At 38.3% G+C, this 14,832-nt stretch overlaps 1 protein-coding gene across 1 annotated transcript in view; it reads right to left on the bottom strand.

The window, feature by feature from the left end:
- Nucleotides 1-14,832, bottom strand: part of b4galnt4a (beta-1,4-N-acetyl-galactosaminyl transferase 4a) — a 397,542-nt gene that overhangs the window by 43,440 nt on the left and 339,270 nt on the right. Inside the window, exon 8 of the mRNA XM_061970004.1 lies at nucleotides 11,597-11,675. Coding sequence (XP_061825988.1) covers nucleotides 11,597-11,675 — 79 coding nt within the window. The remainder of the gene's footprint in view (nucleotides 1-11,596; nucleotides 11,676-14,832) is intronic.

Here is a 14,832-nt window from a genome sequence, read left to right as displayed (position 1 = left end):
GGGGTTACCCACATATGCGGTCCAAGGTTTCTCATAGTCATTCACATCGACGTCCCACTGGGGTGAGTTTTTCCTTGCCCTTATGTGGGCTTTGTACCGAGGATGTCGTTGTGGCTTGTGCAGCCCTTTGAGACACTTGGGATTTAGGGCTATATAAATAAACATTGATTGATTGATTGATTGACTTATAGTCCGAAAAATACGGTAATTTTCCATAAATTCAGATTAAAAAAGATAAGGTTGTGAATCATTATTTGTCCAAAAATAGTCGTCTTCGTTGTTTGTTACCAAGTGTGTCATGATTAGAACACATTCCAAAAAAAGTGCAGTTCCCCTTTAAGTCAAGCTCTCAGCCAGAGTGGGGATCTGCTTCAGGTTATGAGGAAACACCAAACAGTGTTATGATAAAGTATTATCTTCATCTAATCGTGAAATGTGCACTGATATGAGAGAGGCAGTGACATAAATGCTGCTTAAAGCAGCTTTTTTCATGATAAAGTCTGAATTGCTCAGCGAGCGGAGTATATGTATTTGGAACTAGGTGTATTAGGAACTGGTACAGTTAAAAAAACATTGAACACAGAGCAAATTATTCATACATTTTCTACCACTTGTCCTTTTCGAGGTGGTGGGGGGGGGGGGGGGGGGGGGGGGGGGGCTGGAGCCTATCCCAGCTGCACTCAGGCGAAAGGCGGGGTACACCCTGGACAAGTCGCCACCTCATCACAGGGCCAACACAGATAGACAGACAACATTCACACTCACATTCACACACCAGGGACAATTTAGTGTTGACTGTCAGTCTATCCCCAGGTGCAGGCAGAAGGAACCCACGCAGTCACAGGGAGAGCATGCAAGCTTCTCACAGAAAAACCCCGACCCCAAAATCAAACCCAGGACCTTATTATTGTGAGGCACCAGCACTAGCCACTGTGTTACTGTGTTGCCCAGAGCAAACTGCAACACTGTCATTTGTAAGATGTGCCGTATTTAGTTTTATTTGTATTTGTTTACTTTTAATGTAATTTATTTCTGATCCTCCATCCACACCTACATGAAAAGCTTTTTTTCTCTTCAAATCTTAATTCTGTCATTTACCAGAGTTTGGAGAGGTTTTGCACCAGTGGTAAACTGAGTACCGTATTTTTCGGACTATAAGTCGCAGTTTTTTTCATAGTTTGGCCGGGGGTGCGACTTATACTCAGGAGCGACTTATGTGTGAAATTATCAACATATTACCGTAAAATATCAAATAATATTATTTAGCTCATTCACGTAAGAGACTAGACGTATAAGATTTCATGGGATTTAGCGATTAGGAGTGACAGATTGTTTGGTAAACGTATAGCATGTTCTATATGTTATAGTTATTTGAATGACTCTTACCATAATATGTTACGTTAAAATACCAGGCACGTTCTCAGTTGGTTATTTATGCGTCATATAACGTACACTTATTCAGCCTGTTGTTCACTATTCTTTATTTATTTAAAATTGCCTTTCAAATGTCTATTCTTGGTGTTGGGTTCTATCAAATACATTTCCCCAAAAAATGCGACTTATACTCCAGTGCGACTTATATATGTTTTTTTTTCCTTCTTTTTATGCATTTTCGGCCGGTGCGACTTATACTCCGGTGCGACTTATACTCCGAAAATACGGTATTTGTGTTGTATCATGTTTTGCATCACAACTGAGCACCAATCATATGGAGAAAAAGGTAGAGATTCTTCATCCCTCAGTTTGCTCTATCCATGTATTCATTTTCTACCGCTTGCCCCTCTCGGGGTAGGAATGGGGGTTTGAGAGGAAGGCAGCATATACCCTGGACAAGTCGCCACAACTCTCAAGTTGGCTCACGTTTTAAAAAGACTACCCCCATTTCATGTTGGAATACCTTGATTTAATACTGAAATATGAAAAAAAAAACAATACCATGGCATAGATTTGAACTCTTATCATGACATACTTCAAACTAGGGCTGCAGCTATCGATTATCATAGTAAATGAGTAATTCATCAATTAGTTTGTTCAAATAATCCATCACAAAATGTGTTTGAAAACACAATTTCTAGCTCCAACGAGTTTTTAAAAGGAAAATGTTTGAAATAGGGACTTCTCTAATGATCTTTAACTTTTCTTCTCAGAAATACACATAGCATTGAAATTGCACTCTTACAATGGGAGCATTACTTTACACTACTTATATTTAAAAAAAGGTAGAAAGTAAAAAACTAAACGCATTACTTTATATTACTTATATTTTAAAAAAGGTAGAAAGTAAAAAACTAAACGCATTACTTTATATTACTTATATTTAAAAAAAAAAGGTAGAAAGTAAAAAACTAAACAAAGAAACATGTGTAGCCTCAAACTAAGTAATAGATAGTACGTAGAGAACCAAGTTAAAAGACTGACAAAGTATCATGAATTGCATCACAAAGTACTTAACAATTCAACATGTACACTTTTGAAAATGTATTCATTGGATGAGTGTTGTTTGATTTTTGGACAAACAACTTGTTAGCATCAACATTCAGAATGGTAAATGCTAACATTTCCTCACGTCTCTGAATAAAAAATGTGTTATGCAAGTTAGGGCTGGGCAATATATCGAGTTTGTAAGATATATCGACATATTTTTAAACAAGATATAAATGAAGAAAATATCGTAATATCGATATAATTTATTTCATGCTAAAATGACCAAACATCGCTTATTTGTTGTGTTCCTTGTTCACCCCTGCTTCTCACTCCCTCGCAAAACTCCATTGGCTACTAAACCCTTGCCCTTCCTCCTTCCAAGACGTGCTTGCACGTATAAGAACATCCATGATTGGTTGGTTGTTTACTGTGATGAGTCACGATTGGTTGAGATTATGGCAAAACATTAGGGACGAGCCAATCAGAGGCAAGATAGGGCGGGTCATTGAACCAAGTAGGGAAATCACAACAGACATCCCAAATGACGACGAAAGAGACGGAGAAAAGAACAATAGAATATTCAAGCGGGCGATTTACATATTTAAAAAACTAGTGGAAGATGGCAGAGAGAGTCTCTTCTTTAGATTTTTCCTTTAGCGATGTAGACGACGTCCAGGAAACCCACAATGCGTCTACTTGGCCACATTTGGACAAATGTATGCGTCTGGATAACGCATTCATTTGAGTTGTTTACCATGTAAGCCCAAATCAAAACTGTTCTCGAGTTGCCACGTTGCAACTGTTCTCGAGTTCGCACGAGAAATTCTGCCAAAAATGTATGCCGAAGTGAGGAAGATCACAGCCGCAAAATTAAGTCAAGTCACTTACTTGGCGCTGACCAGAACCGCACGTGTGTGACAGTCCAATACATCGTCGACTGGGAATTAAAAAGTGCCTACCTACAAATTATTTTTTTTATCTGAGTTTGATACATTTTGTATTATTTGCACAGCTACGTTATTTATCTTATGTAGAAAGAATATGTTTCTATTCTATTTATGTTATGTAATTCTGTGCTACTTAAACAGTTTATTTTCTGTGCTGTTAATACCCATCTTGACTAACTGGGTTAATAAAAGTGCCACTGACTGTTTACAGTACAGTTGTCATTTACTTCAATTTCACTGAATATCGCTAAAAAATTAATATCTTTATATGTATATTTTCACCGGAAAATAAATCGAGATGTAAATCGAATATCGAGTTTAAGTAAAAATATATCGAGATATGCTTTTTCATCCATATCGCCCAGCCCTAATGCAAGGCAAACATAACATATGGCGTTAGCTACTAAAATAGACTTTTACCTTGTTTCTGCTTATTTGCTGCTTTTAAAAATGAAGGAAGCTTTTTTTGTAATGTGCTGCATCACTGATAGTGCTTTTGTGAAAAGTCAGCTCCGTTTGATAGCGCAAACATTGCATTTTTCACTTTTTTAAATCACAAAACCTCTCCCTCACATTCTCTGGGACCTTGGCTCTCTGTTCACTTTGTCGTTTTTCTTTGAGCCATCTCTCGTTATCGGCACTCTGCTGTTCCCGCCACACACACACACACACACACACACACACACACACACACACACACACACACACACACACACACACGCGCGCGCACACACACACACACACACACACACACACACACACACACACACACACACACACACACACACACACACACACACACAGGCCACATCGCTGGCAGTGCAAGCTGCACCACTAATAGGTGCGCCAATTGAATGTGTTCCATTGATGCAGTCTTGCTGAAACAATGTCTATGTATTTTACTTTTTTAAGCAACAATAAAGAAATCGATGCTTTTTTCTAATCAAATTAATCGATGTAATTGATGAATCATTGCAGCTTTACTTCAAGCTAAGACTAACTAACGAGATTTTATAGTATAAAACTGAAAAACAATGCATCTGTTTTTTATTCTCTTATACTCAGGGGTTTATATTGACATTTAATACATTTAATTTATTACCTAAAAATATTTAAAAAATAGTTTATTCACACAAATGCATCTGATACATCAGGTTAAACTTTAAATACAAAATACATCATTAAAAAAAGCATTCCCACTTGTAACTCGATCATAAGAAAAAACTTGTTTACATCCCTTTTGACTAAATATTTACATGTCTGTTTTCTTCTCTTTTAACTGTTGAGTGTGATGCACAAAGTGAGATTACAAAGTCAAGTTTATTGAAGGGCCAAAGACACATGAGCATTGCAAATCCATATGTTTGACAGCTGCTGCACTTAAGTTGAACTTGATCAGAATTAAAGTGATTAAAAACTAAGGAGTCTCAAACGTACTTTGACAATGAAAAGACTTACGATATACTTTAATGACTGGCTCCAGGTGGCACAGAGCATTTACTGATTTATGGTGAGGCGGGAATATGCGAGGCAGATGTCGGTAGGTCTGTGTGTGAGTGTGGGGTGGAAGTGGAGTGTGTGCGTACAGTGGCATGTTCATTAATTGGTCGACGGTGTGACATTTGGCCTGGCAGGAGCGATAAAAGACGAACATTAAAATCCGGAATTTAAATCTCGCACCTTTGCTGCCACCACTAATTAAGCTGCGACTTTTCTCTTTTCCTTTTCTTTTTCTCAGTGGGACCATTTAACGGCCACTGCTTTACTTTATGCTGATAACCACAGGCGTGTTCCATTAAGTCGGCAAGTTTCTCAGACAACAGGATCCAGATAGCAAATGAAACAATTCCAAACACTGCTGCACCAACAAATAACTTGGTGGAGTCTCTGCACTAAACTACAAAGCCTGCAAATACACTCTCAGGAAACAGTCAATGCATTTACCGTGCCACCTCTGATAGTGAAGTGAATTGTATTTATATAGCGCTTTTCTCTAGTGACTCAAAGCGCTTTTACATAGTGAAACCCAATATCTAAGTTACATTTAAGCCAGTGTGGGTGGTACTGGGAGCAGGTGGGTAAAGTGTCTTGCCCAAGGACACAACGGCAGTGACGAGGATGCCGGAAGCGGGGATCGAACCTGGAACCCTCAAGTTGCTGGCACGGCTACTCTACCAAACAAGCTTTACCGAGCTAGTGCAATGTTTTGTTTTTATTACTGTAGTCATACACAGTATGCTTCTAAGGTCATCATCACATGTGCTTTGTCATCAACAGGGTTGTCACAATATGATATATATCCTGATTAGGCTTGTATGATATACCGGTACAGGTATAGTATCAATCAATCAATCAATCAATCAATCAATCAATCAATCAATCAATCAATCAATCAAAGTTTACTTATATAGCCCTAAATTACGAGTGTCTCAAAGGGCTGCACAAGCCACAACGACATCCTCGGCTCAGATCTCACATCAGGGCAAGAAAAAACTCAACCCAATGGGATGACAATGAGAAACCTTGGAGGGGACCGCAGATGTGGGAACATTGAGTGGATCAGAGGGGAGGAGTATATTTACAGCTAGAATTCACCAAGTCAAGTATTTCATATATATATATATATGTATATATATATATATATATTTATATATACATATATATATATATATATATGAAATACTTGACTTTCAGTGAATTCTAGCTATATATATATATATATATATATATATATCTTTTTTTTTTACATTTTATATATATATATATATATATATATATATATATACATATATATATATAGTATAGCAGTTGTGCATTGCACTCTCTAAAAGCCCTAGATGTTATTGTCACATATGCATGTACAGTAGATGGCAGTATTGTCCTGTTTAAGAGTGTCACAACATTGCTGTTTACGGCAGACAAACTGCTTTACGGTAGACGAAAACGGGACTGCTGTTGTTGTGTGTTGTTACCGCGCTGGGAGGACGTTAATGAAACTGCCTAACAATAAACCCACATAAGAAACCAAGAATTCGCCCTCCATCATTCTACAGTTATAACGTGATTGGGCAGGCACGCTGTTTATATTGTGGGAAAGCGGACATGAGAACAGGCTGTCAACACGTCACTCAGGTCCGCATGGAGCTGGAGGGGGCGTGGCCTCCAGCTCCGCCTGAATTTCGGGAGAAAATTTGTCCCGGGAGGTTTTCGGGAGAGGCGCTGAATTTCGTGAGTCTCCCGGAAAATGCGGGAGGGTTGGCAAGTATGCCAATACTATGCTTAACCAGCTTTTTCCCGATGTTTGAATGCTGCTTATCTTCTCCCTTCTTGCATCTGCTCTCCCATTTTCGTTCACACAAAGAGAAGAAATGGGCCAACCTTGGAATAACACGGTTTCATTATATTCTCAAAGGTAAGGCTGCACCTGTGTATTCTTTTTCTTAGCTGCAAAACAAACACTTTCCTGCAGGAACAGCCCACCTTTGACCGCACAATCACAGCCTGGCATACAACAACGAAAAGCTGTGCATCCAAGCTCTGCTCCACAACAAATGAGCGCCTGCCTTAGTGTGGATTTATGTGAGCCCTGTGCTTTTGCTGTTGTGGGCCAGTTGCAATAAATCTGCTATTTTTGTAGAGGTGTGAAATGTATTCTCTGTTAAATCTCACAAGGGGGCCGTAATAACAAAGTGCAACGTAAACACACACACAATGGTAGTGACCTTTGTAACTTACATTTAATAGTTTCGACGAGTATAAACCACTTTGATGGCCTCGTAGATAGCAGGGAGGGCTTTGTATTAGGAGGCTTATTCCATGCTTCACTCTCATAAATAGCTGAAGTGAATGACACTCAACAGTGTGGCTTGAAAAAGTTCTCATATATCAGAAAACAATTTGCAATAAGGCCAATATTTGAGATACTCTAAAGGGGACCTGAACTTTTTTGGGGAATTCTGCCTATCGTTCACAATCATTATGAAAGACATGACGACGGATGTATTTTTGTTTTGCATTTTAACTCGAAAGTAAAAGTAAATACAAGTCTGCTTACTAAATGGAAGGTCCTCTATTCCGCCATAAAACCCAATAAAAAAAAACATCCATAAACCGCCAACAATACTCCATCTACATTTCGTGACTTGAATATTAACCAAGTTTTAGTGATGTTGTTATTATAAGCGCTAACGCAGACAAACTATTTACAGCGGCGCCGTGATCACGACTTTGTGTGCCTATTTCGACATTTATTTATTTGTTTATTTGAATTAGGACAATGCATACTCATCAACATAGAGCAACAATGTAAATATGCCGGAGTTAGCACAATAGCTAATTTTCTTCCTTTGTCCTAAGGAAGATTAATACAGTAAACATTCAACAGGACATGATACAAAATAATACATAAACCACAAAACATTACACATTACAAGCATACCCTAAGCAAAGACCACGGACAAAAACCCCCAAAAACAATTATAAAATAAAACAAACAACAAACAAAAAAAACATGTGAATAATCTAATTGTGCGTGCATGTTTGATTAGTTTTCAACCACTGTTTCAGTGCAGTTTTAAATGTTAAATAGGTGTCACAGTTTCTGACATGGGCTGGCAGCCTGTTCCATGACTGTATGCCTCTGAAAGACGCCACCATTTGGCCAAATTTAGTCCTGCGTCTTTGTACGTTGCAGTCCCCTCTGGTCACTGCTCTGGTGCTTACTTGACTGCTATTTTTTTTATTAATAAAATCTATCAAGGGAGTGGGAGCAAGTTTATTTAGAACTCTAAAGATGAGGCAAACAACCATGAATGTCTGATAATTATCTAAATCCAAAATATTATACTTACTTAAAATGTTACAATAATGATACTTTATAGGCTTTTTGTCTAGAATTTTTAGTGTTCTCTTGAAGAGAGACTTTAGTGGCTTCAGGGTATTCTCTGAGGTATGAGACCAAGTTGTATAGCAGTAGTTTTTGTGGCTGAATGGCTGACATGATTCCTCGCTTCCCTGGAAGTTTATTCTAGAATTTAAATCATACCTCCCACCTGGATAGTAGAAGGATGAGGACGTAATCCGACAAGTTGGTACACTTTGACAGACAATTTACAGCTGGAAATGGCGGGAACGACACCCTCCTTTTTCCTCGTGCAGATTATGAGTCATTTTTTATTTAAGTGGGACTATAAAAAAGATTCCATCAGTCAGCATCCAAATGACAGCAGACATTGTACAGTAAGTGATGTTTCATTATGCTTGTTGGTTCTCATGAAGTCTGCCAGGAGTGAAAAAAGCAAACCTTGGAATTAATGCTCCATGTATGCTTTACATGAGCAAAATACGTACATTTAAAATACTATTAATGTGCCTGTTACTATATTATACATACTTATATCTAGGGATGTCCGATAATGGCTTTTTGCCGATATCCGATATTCCGATATTGTCCAACTCTTTAATTACCGATACCGATATCAACCGATACCGATATCAACCCATATATACCGTATTTTTCGGACTATAAGTCGAGGTTTTTTTCATAGTTTGGCCGTGGGTGTGACGTATACTCCGGAGCGACTTATGTGTGAAATTATTAACATATTACCGAAAAATATCAAATAATATTATTTATCTCATTCGCGTGAGCGACGAAGAAAATGTCCGCAATTGTCACACACACGTCAGCAATCGTCACTCACACGCCAACCAATAAGAATTCGGCGGGGGCGGGTCATGGCAGAAGTGCATTGTGGGTTTTGGAATGCTAACTGCTATATGCTACACGCTACTGCCGGAGCTATTAAAATAGATCACAGCAACATTGGCGGTAACTTATAAAAACTGAGAAGGACTGAACTAAAATGGCACCGAAAAGGAAATCATATACTGCAGATTACAAGCTGGACGTAGTGAAATATGCACCAGAAAACGGCGATCGAGCAGCAGAAAGAATGGACGCTAGCGGCGCATACCAGGAGCGACACCGTGGCGGAAGATTTCATCGGATTTAGCAATTGGGAGTGACAGATTGTTTGGTAAACGTTTAGCATGTTCTATATGTTATAGTTATTTGAATGACTCTTACCATGATGTGTTGCGTTAACATACCAGGCACATTCTCAGTTGGTTATTTATGCCTCATATAACGTACACTTATTCAGCCTGTTGTTCACTATTCTTTATTTATTTTAAATTGCCTTTCTAATGTCTATTCTTGGTGTTGGATTTTATCAAATAAATTTCCCCCAAAAATGTGACTTATACTCCAGTGCGACGTATATGTTTTTTTTCTTCTTTATTGTGCATTTTCGGCCGGTGCGACGTATACTCCGGAGCGACTTATAGTCCGAAAAATACGTGGAATTAACACATTATTATGCCTAATTTGGACAACCTGGTATGGTGAAGATAAGGTACTTTTAAAAAAAAAAAATAAAATAAAATTAGATAAATAAATTAAAAACATTTTCTTGAATAAAAAAGAAAGTAAAACAATATAAATACAGTTACATAGAAACTAGTAATTAATGAAAATTAGTAAAATTAACTGTTAAAGGTTAGTACTATTAGTGGACCAGCAGCACGCACAATCATGTGTGCTTACGGACTGTATCCCTGCAGACTGTATTGATATATAATGTAGGAACCAGAATATTAATAACAGAAAGAAACAACCCCTTTGTGTGAATGGGGGAGGGAGGTTTTTTGGGTTGGTTTTTTGGGTTGGTGCACTAATTGTAAGTGCATCTTGTGTTTTTTATGTTGATTTAATTAAAAAAAGAAAAAAAAACAAAAAAGGAAAAAAAAACGATACCGATAATTTCCGATATTACATTTTAACGCATTTATCGGCCGATAATATCGGCAGGCCAATATTATCGGACATCTCTACTTATATCATGTGTATATAGATAACACCTCAATGAAGGTGTTTCAATGTTTTTTAGGGCTTTATAGGCAGACTAGAGCGACTCCCAAAGGCTCCATTGTAAGCTGACTTTTGATCGCATTTTTTTTAATATTTAGAATGCATTAAAAAAGAAAAACATATGTGTTCTTGTCTTACATAAGGATTGTGAATGATAGGCATCTCAAAGGAGACGTTTCCTGGTGAATACCGGTTCACATGTCGGCCTGCTTCCCCCCACGGACACATACAAGGCAGCTGGTAGGCATCGTGAGACGTTCTCAAACCCCGTGGGCCTCCCCCTTGCACATGGTGGTTACTTGTGAATATTTCCGCTGCCCTGACAACATCACCATTAACAATAACATGCTAATAGTTAGTATGTGTCAAGTACCAAAATATAGGACTGAGGTTTATACCAGTAAAATTAGTTAACAAATATGGCATGTTAATGTTAACATGCTAAGAATTCAAATATGTCAAGTACCAAAATATATGACTCAAATGTATACCAGTAAAATTAGATTTAAAAAAAGCTAGCTTGCTAATGTTAGCATGCTAATAGGTAATGTGTCAAATACCACAATATATGACACTTAAATGTAAACAGGCAAAATTAGCTAACAATATGCAATGAAAGGACAAAAGTAAAGCAAGAAGTATCGAGTCAAAAACAATTGCTAAAGAAGCAAAAGCACAAAGGAGACACTGAAGCTCTGTGGAAGAAAAAAGCAGCCCCAGTAATACAAGTCACCATGGCGATGATAACCTAAGGCTGTAAAAATATTCAGTACAGCACTGATCTCTTTTTATCGTCGTCATGCACACTCCCACTCAAAGTCCGAGCACGCATGACTCCAGGTATTTGAAACTTTAGCTTGAAATGAAGAACCTCTCATCTCTAAGCTTTTTGCCTGAGGCACAGAAAGAACACCACTACTGCTACAGTCGAGAAGTGGTGCAGAGGAGAGCTGGAGCAAAATGGAAAAATGAACACTATAGGTGAACGATGATACGCAGGGAGGAAAAATAAACAATGAGGTATGAAATGACTAGCCAGGAGATGCGATGGAGAAAAGTTCAAACTCATCACTTTAGAAACAAACACAGGTTGCAATCATTCCTAAAAGATTTGATTAGATGACTTTCTGGGGGAAATAAGTCAAACACACAATTTAATCCCTCACTTGTGTACAGAAAAGTGTCACAGAGAGCAAAATGCTTGTTTACAAAGCAAATGCATCACAAGACAAGCTCTTATTAGTGTGAAAAAATGACTCCTGAAGCCAAAAACATTCATCGTATGTGCACTTACCCCAACTTCCACATGATCCGAACCCTTGTCATCCTGCTTGTGCAGAATCTCAAAGTAGTATCTTCTGGATGACATCAGACTAAGGAAAGAGAGACACATTTGTGTTATTATTTTTTTTCTCCGCAGAAATCTTCCCGAGAGAAAACGTTGTCTTAAAATACAAACAAAACACAGCAGGAAGAAAATATATTACTAGCATCTGGAATATAACACACTGACATTGAAAAATTATTGTTAATATAAAAATACAAATATTAGTTTATATCAAAGGATGTGCATGCATACAGTACACACAAACACATCTTCAAAGACAACAAACCCAACAAAAGTTGCCCTTCTGAAATAAACAAATGCAATTCCCTTTTTTGGAAAATGATTGTGTTGTGAATGTTCTAATAAAGTTTTAGTCCTCCTTTAGGTTTAAAGAAAAACACGGGTGAGCTGGAGCCTATCCAAGGCAAGGTGAGGGTTATACCATGGACAGGTCACCAGTCAATTACATGGCACATATAGACCAAGTATACGCTGTGATGAGGTGGCGATTTGTCCAGGGTGTACACCGCCTTCCGCCCAAATGCAGCTGGGATAGGCTCCAGCACCCTTGCGACCCCGAGAGGGACAAGCGGTAGAATATGGATGGATATAGACAAACAACCAATCACAATAGACCAGGGGTGCCCATTACGTCGATCGCGAGCTACCGGTCGATTGCGGAGGGTGTGTCAGTCGATCGCCAACCAGGCGTTGAAAAAATAGTCCTAAAAATTAGCGATCAGAAATCTTCACTATGACGTCACTTTCGTCACTTGATTGACATTCACGGCACCCGAGGGTCTTGTGAGATGACGCTGGCTGTTGCGAGCTCAGTGTGCAGGAAAAAAAGACCGTCAGGGAGGCGAGAAACAGTTTTTATTTCAACCACACCTCCTGTCAAAAGCCTAAAGACTGACCACATAGTTCCTGTCTTCACAATACAAGCGCTGCTCTATCCTGCCTGCGCTAACAAAATAAGAGTCTAAGAAAGCTGGCGTGCACAAGCCCGCAAGCCCCATCGGCGTATTACAGCAGCAGAAGTCACACTGATTTGCAGGTGTGTAATTTGTTGTGAGTTTATGCACTGTGTTGGTTTTGTTGTTTCAACAAGGTGATGTTCATGCACGGTTCATTTTGTGCACCAGTAAAAAAAACATGGTAACACTTTAGTATGGGGAACATATTCACCATTAATTAGTTGCTTATTAACATGCAAATTAGTAACATATTGGCTCTTAACTAGTCATTATTAAGTACTTATTAATGCCTTTTTCGGCATGGCCTTATTATAACTCTAACCCTCTAACCCTGGTCCTAACCGCCTAACCCTAACCCTAACCAAATAACTCTAAATTAAGTCTTTGTTACTTAGAATATGTTCCCCATACTAAAGTGTTACCAAAAACATATAACTTTGTCTTGAATTTGGAAAAAAAAAAAAACATTTTATTTTTCACTAAAGAAGGGTTTGGTGAATGCGCATATGAAACTGGTGGGGTTCGGTACCTCCAACAAGGTTAAGAACCACTGGTCTACAGTAATGTTTGTAGCTCGCGCCGATTATAAGTATGCCTGTTTTTCCCATTTTTATCAAAATATAACTAACAAAATATAACTCATTTGTATACTCTAGCCTTTAAATAGACCCCCCTTTTCGACCAGTTGATCTGCCGCCTTTTTTATTTTCTGCTCTGGCCCCCTTTCCTGCACAGATGATGCAATAGCTGTTCAAAGTCGGGACCACTCCTCTGTGCATCAGTTGAGAACGTCTCTGCGCTGCTGACTTGTCTCCATTCAAGATGATCCCCTGCTTTCCCCACTATGAACTGGACTCTCACACTATTAACTAGATCCACTCGACATCCATTGCACCGGTCACCCAGGAGGGGTCCCCACATCTGTGGTCACCTGCGAGGTTTCTCATTGTGACCATTGGGTTGAGTTTTTTCTTGCTCTGATGTGGGATCTGAGCAGAAGATGTTGTGGCTTGTGCAGCCCTTTGAGACGCTTGTGATTAAGGGCTATATAAATAAACTTTGATTGACTTTGAACTATAGATGTTGAAAGCTTAATTTTTGATTGCTGCTTTTGGCAAAAGTTTAACTCTTTTAGCTTTTGCTCATATTTGATTTCTTTGATTTAGACTCGCCGTGTTGGTGCTTTACGAAACACTCATAGTTGTGGCACATCTGTGGCATTGTGCTGCTTGATAAAACTGCACATTTCAGAGTGGCCTTTTATTGTGGGCAGCCTAAAGCCCACCTTTGCAATAAACATGCTGTTTAATCAGCATCTTAATATCCCACACCTGTGAGGTGGGATGGATTATCTTGGTAAAGAAGAAATGCTCACTAACACAGATTTAGACAGATTTATGAACAACATTTGAGAGGAATAAGTCTTTTGTGTGGATAGTAAAACGTTTTAGGTGAGTTCAACTTATGAAAACTGGGAGCAAAAACAAAAGTGCTGTCTTTATATTTTTGTTCAGTGTATATATGATTATTTTCTTATGTAGTATATTTGGTTAGTACTTATATTTTTAATCAGCCTGGCCTAAGTTTAGTGATTAACACATGGTTTCACACCATTTGACAAAATGGTACTGTAAACTGTAAGTAAGTTAGATATACTTACTGAGTATGATTAAAATCAAGAGTAACATTACTAATTCATTGTTAATATTTCAATGGGCAACGGGCCCATCTGTAGTGGAAAAGTTAGGCCCCGAGGTCCAAAATGTTAAGAACCCCTTAAATAGATGATATTTACTAGATTTTTGCAGCAGGTCCTTAAAACAGCAGATTCTCAGGTATATACAAACTAAGAATAATAGGGAAGAGACAAATCCGCATCCCTGGTCCTTGGCTCTCTGGAAATGTGGACCACAAACCAATTTAGTTGAATAGCCCTGTTATACATAGATCTCACGCTCTGTGTAGGGCCCTGCGATTTGCTAAGGTTCCCTATTTAGTTTATACAAGATTCGTTTCACATAAATAAAGTGTGAAAATATTTTTTTCCCAAATATAATTCTACTTAGGGTCCCAATATTGCCTGGTTTGAACTTGCATTATGTTACTAGACTAGACTAAACTAGACTTCCTTTTTATTGTCATTCAAATTTTTTTTTTTTTTTTTTTTTAAATGTCCTTGTCATTCAAATTTGAACTTTACAGCACAGATAAGAACGAAATTTCGTT

Source organism: Nerophis lumbriciformis, linkage group LG10, assembly GCF_033978685.3.
Source record: "Nerophis lumbriciformis linkage group LG10, RoL_Nlum_v2.1, whole genome shotgun sequence".
NCBI classification, from domain to species: domain Eukaryota; kingdom Metazoa; phylum Chordata; class Actinopteri; order Syngnathiformes; family Syngnathidae; genus Nerophis; species Nerophis lumbriciformis.
Note: the sequence above shows the minus strand (reverse complement) of the source record. Positions and strands in the feature narration are given on the sequence as shown.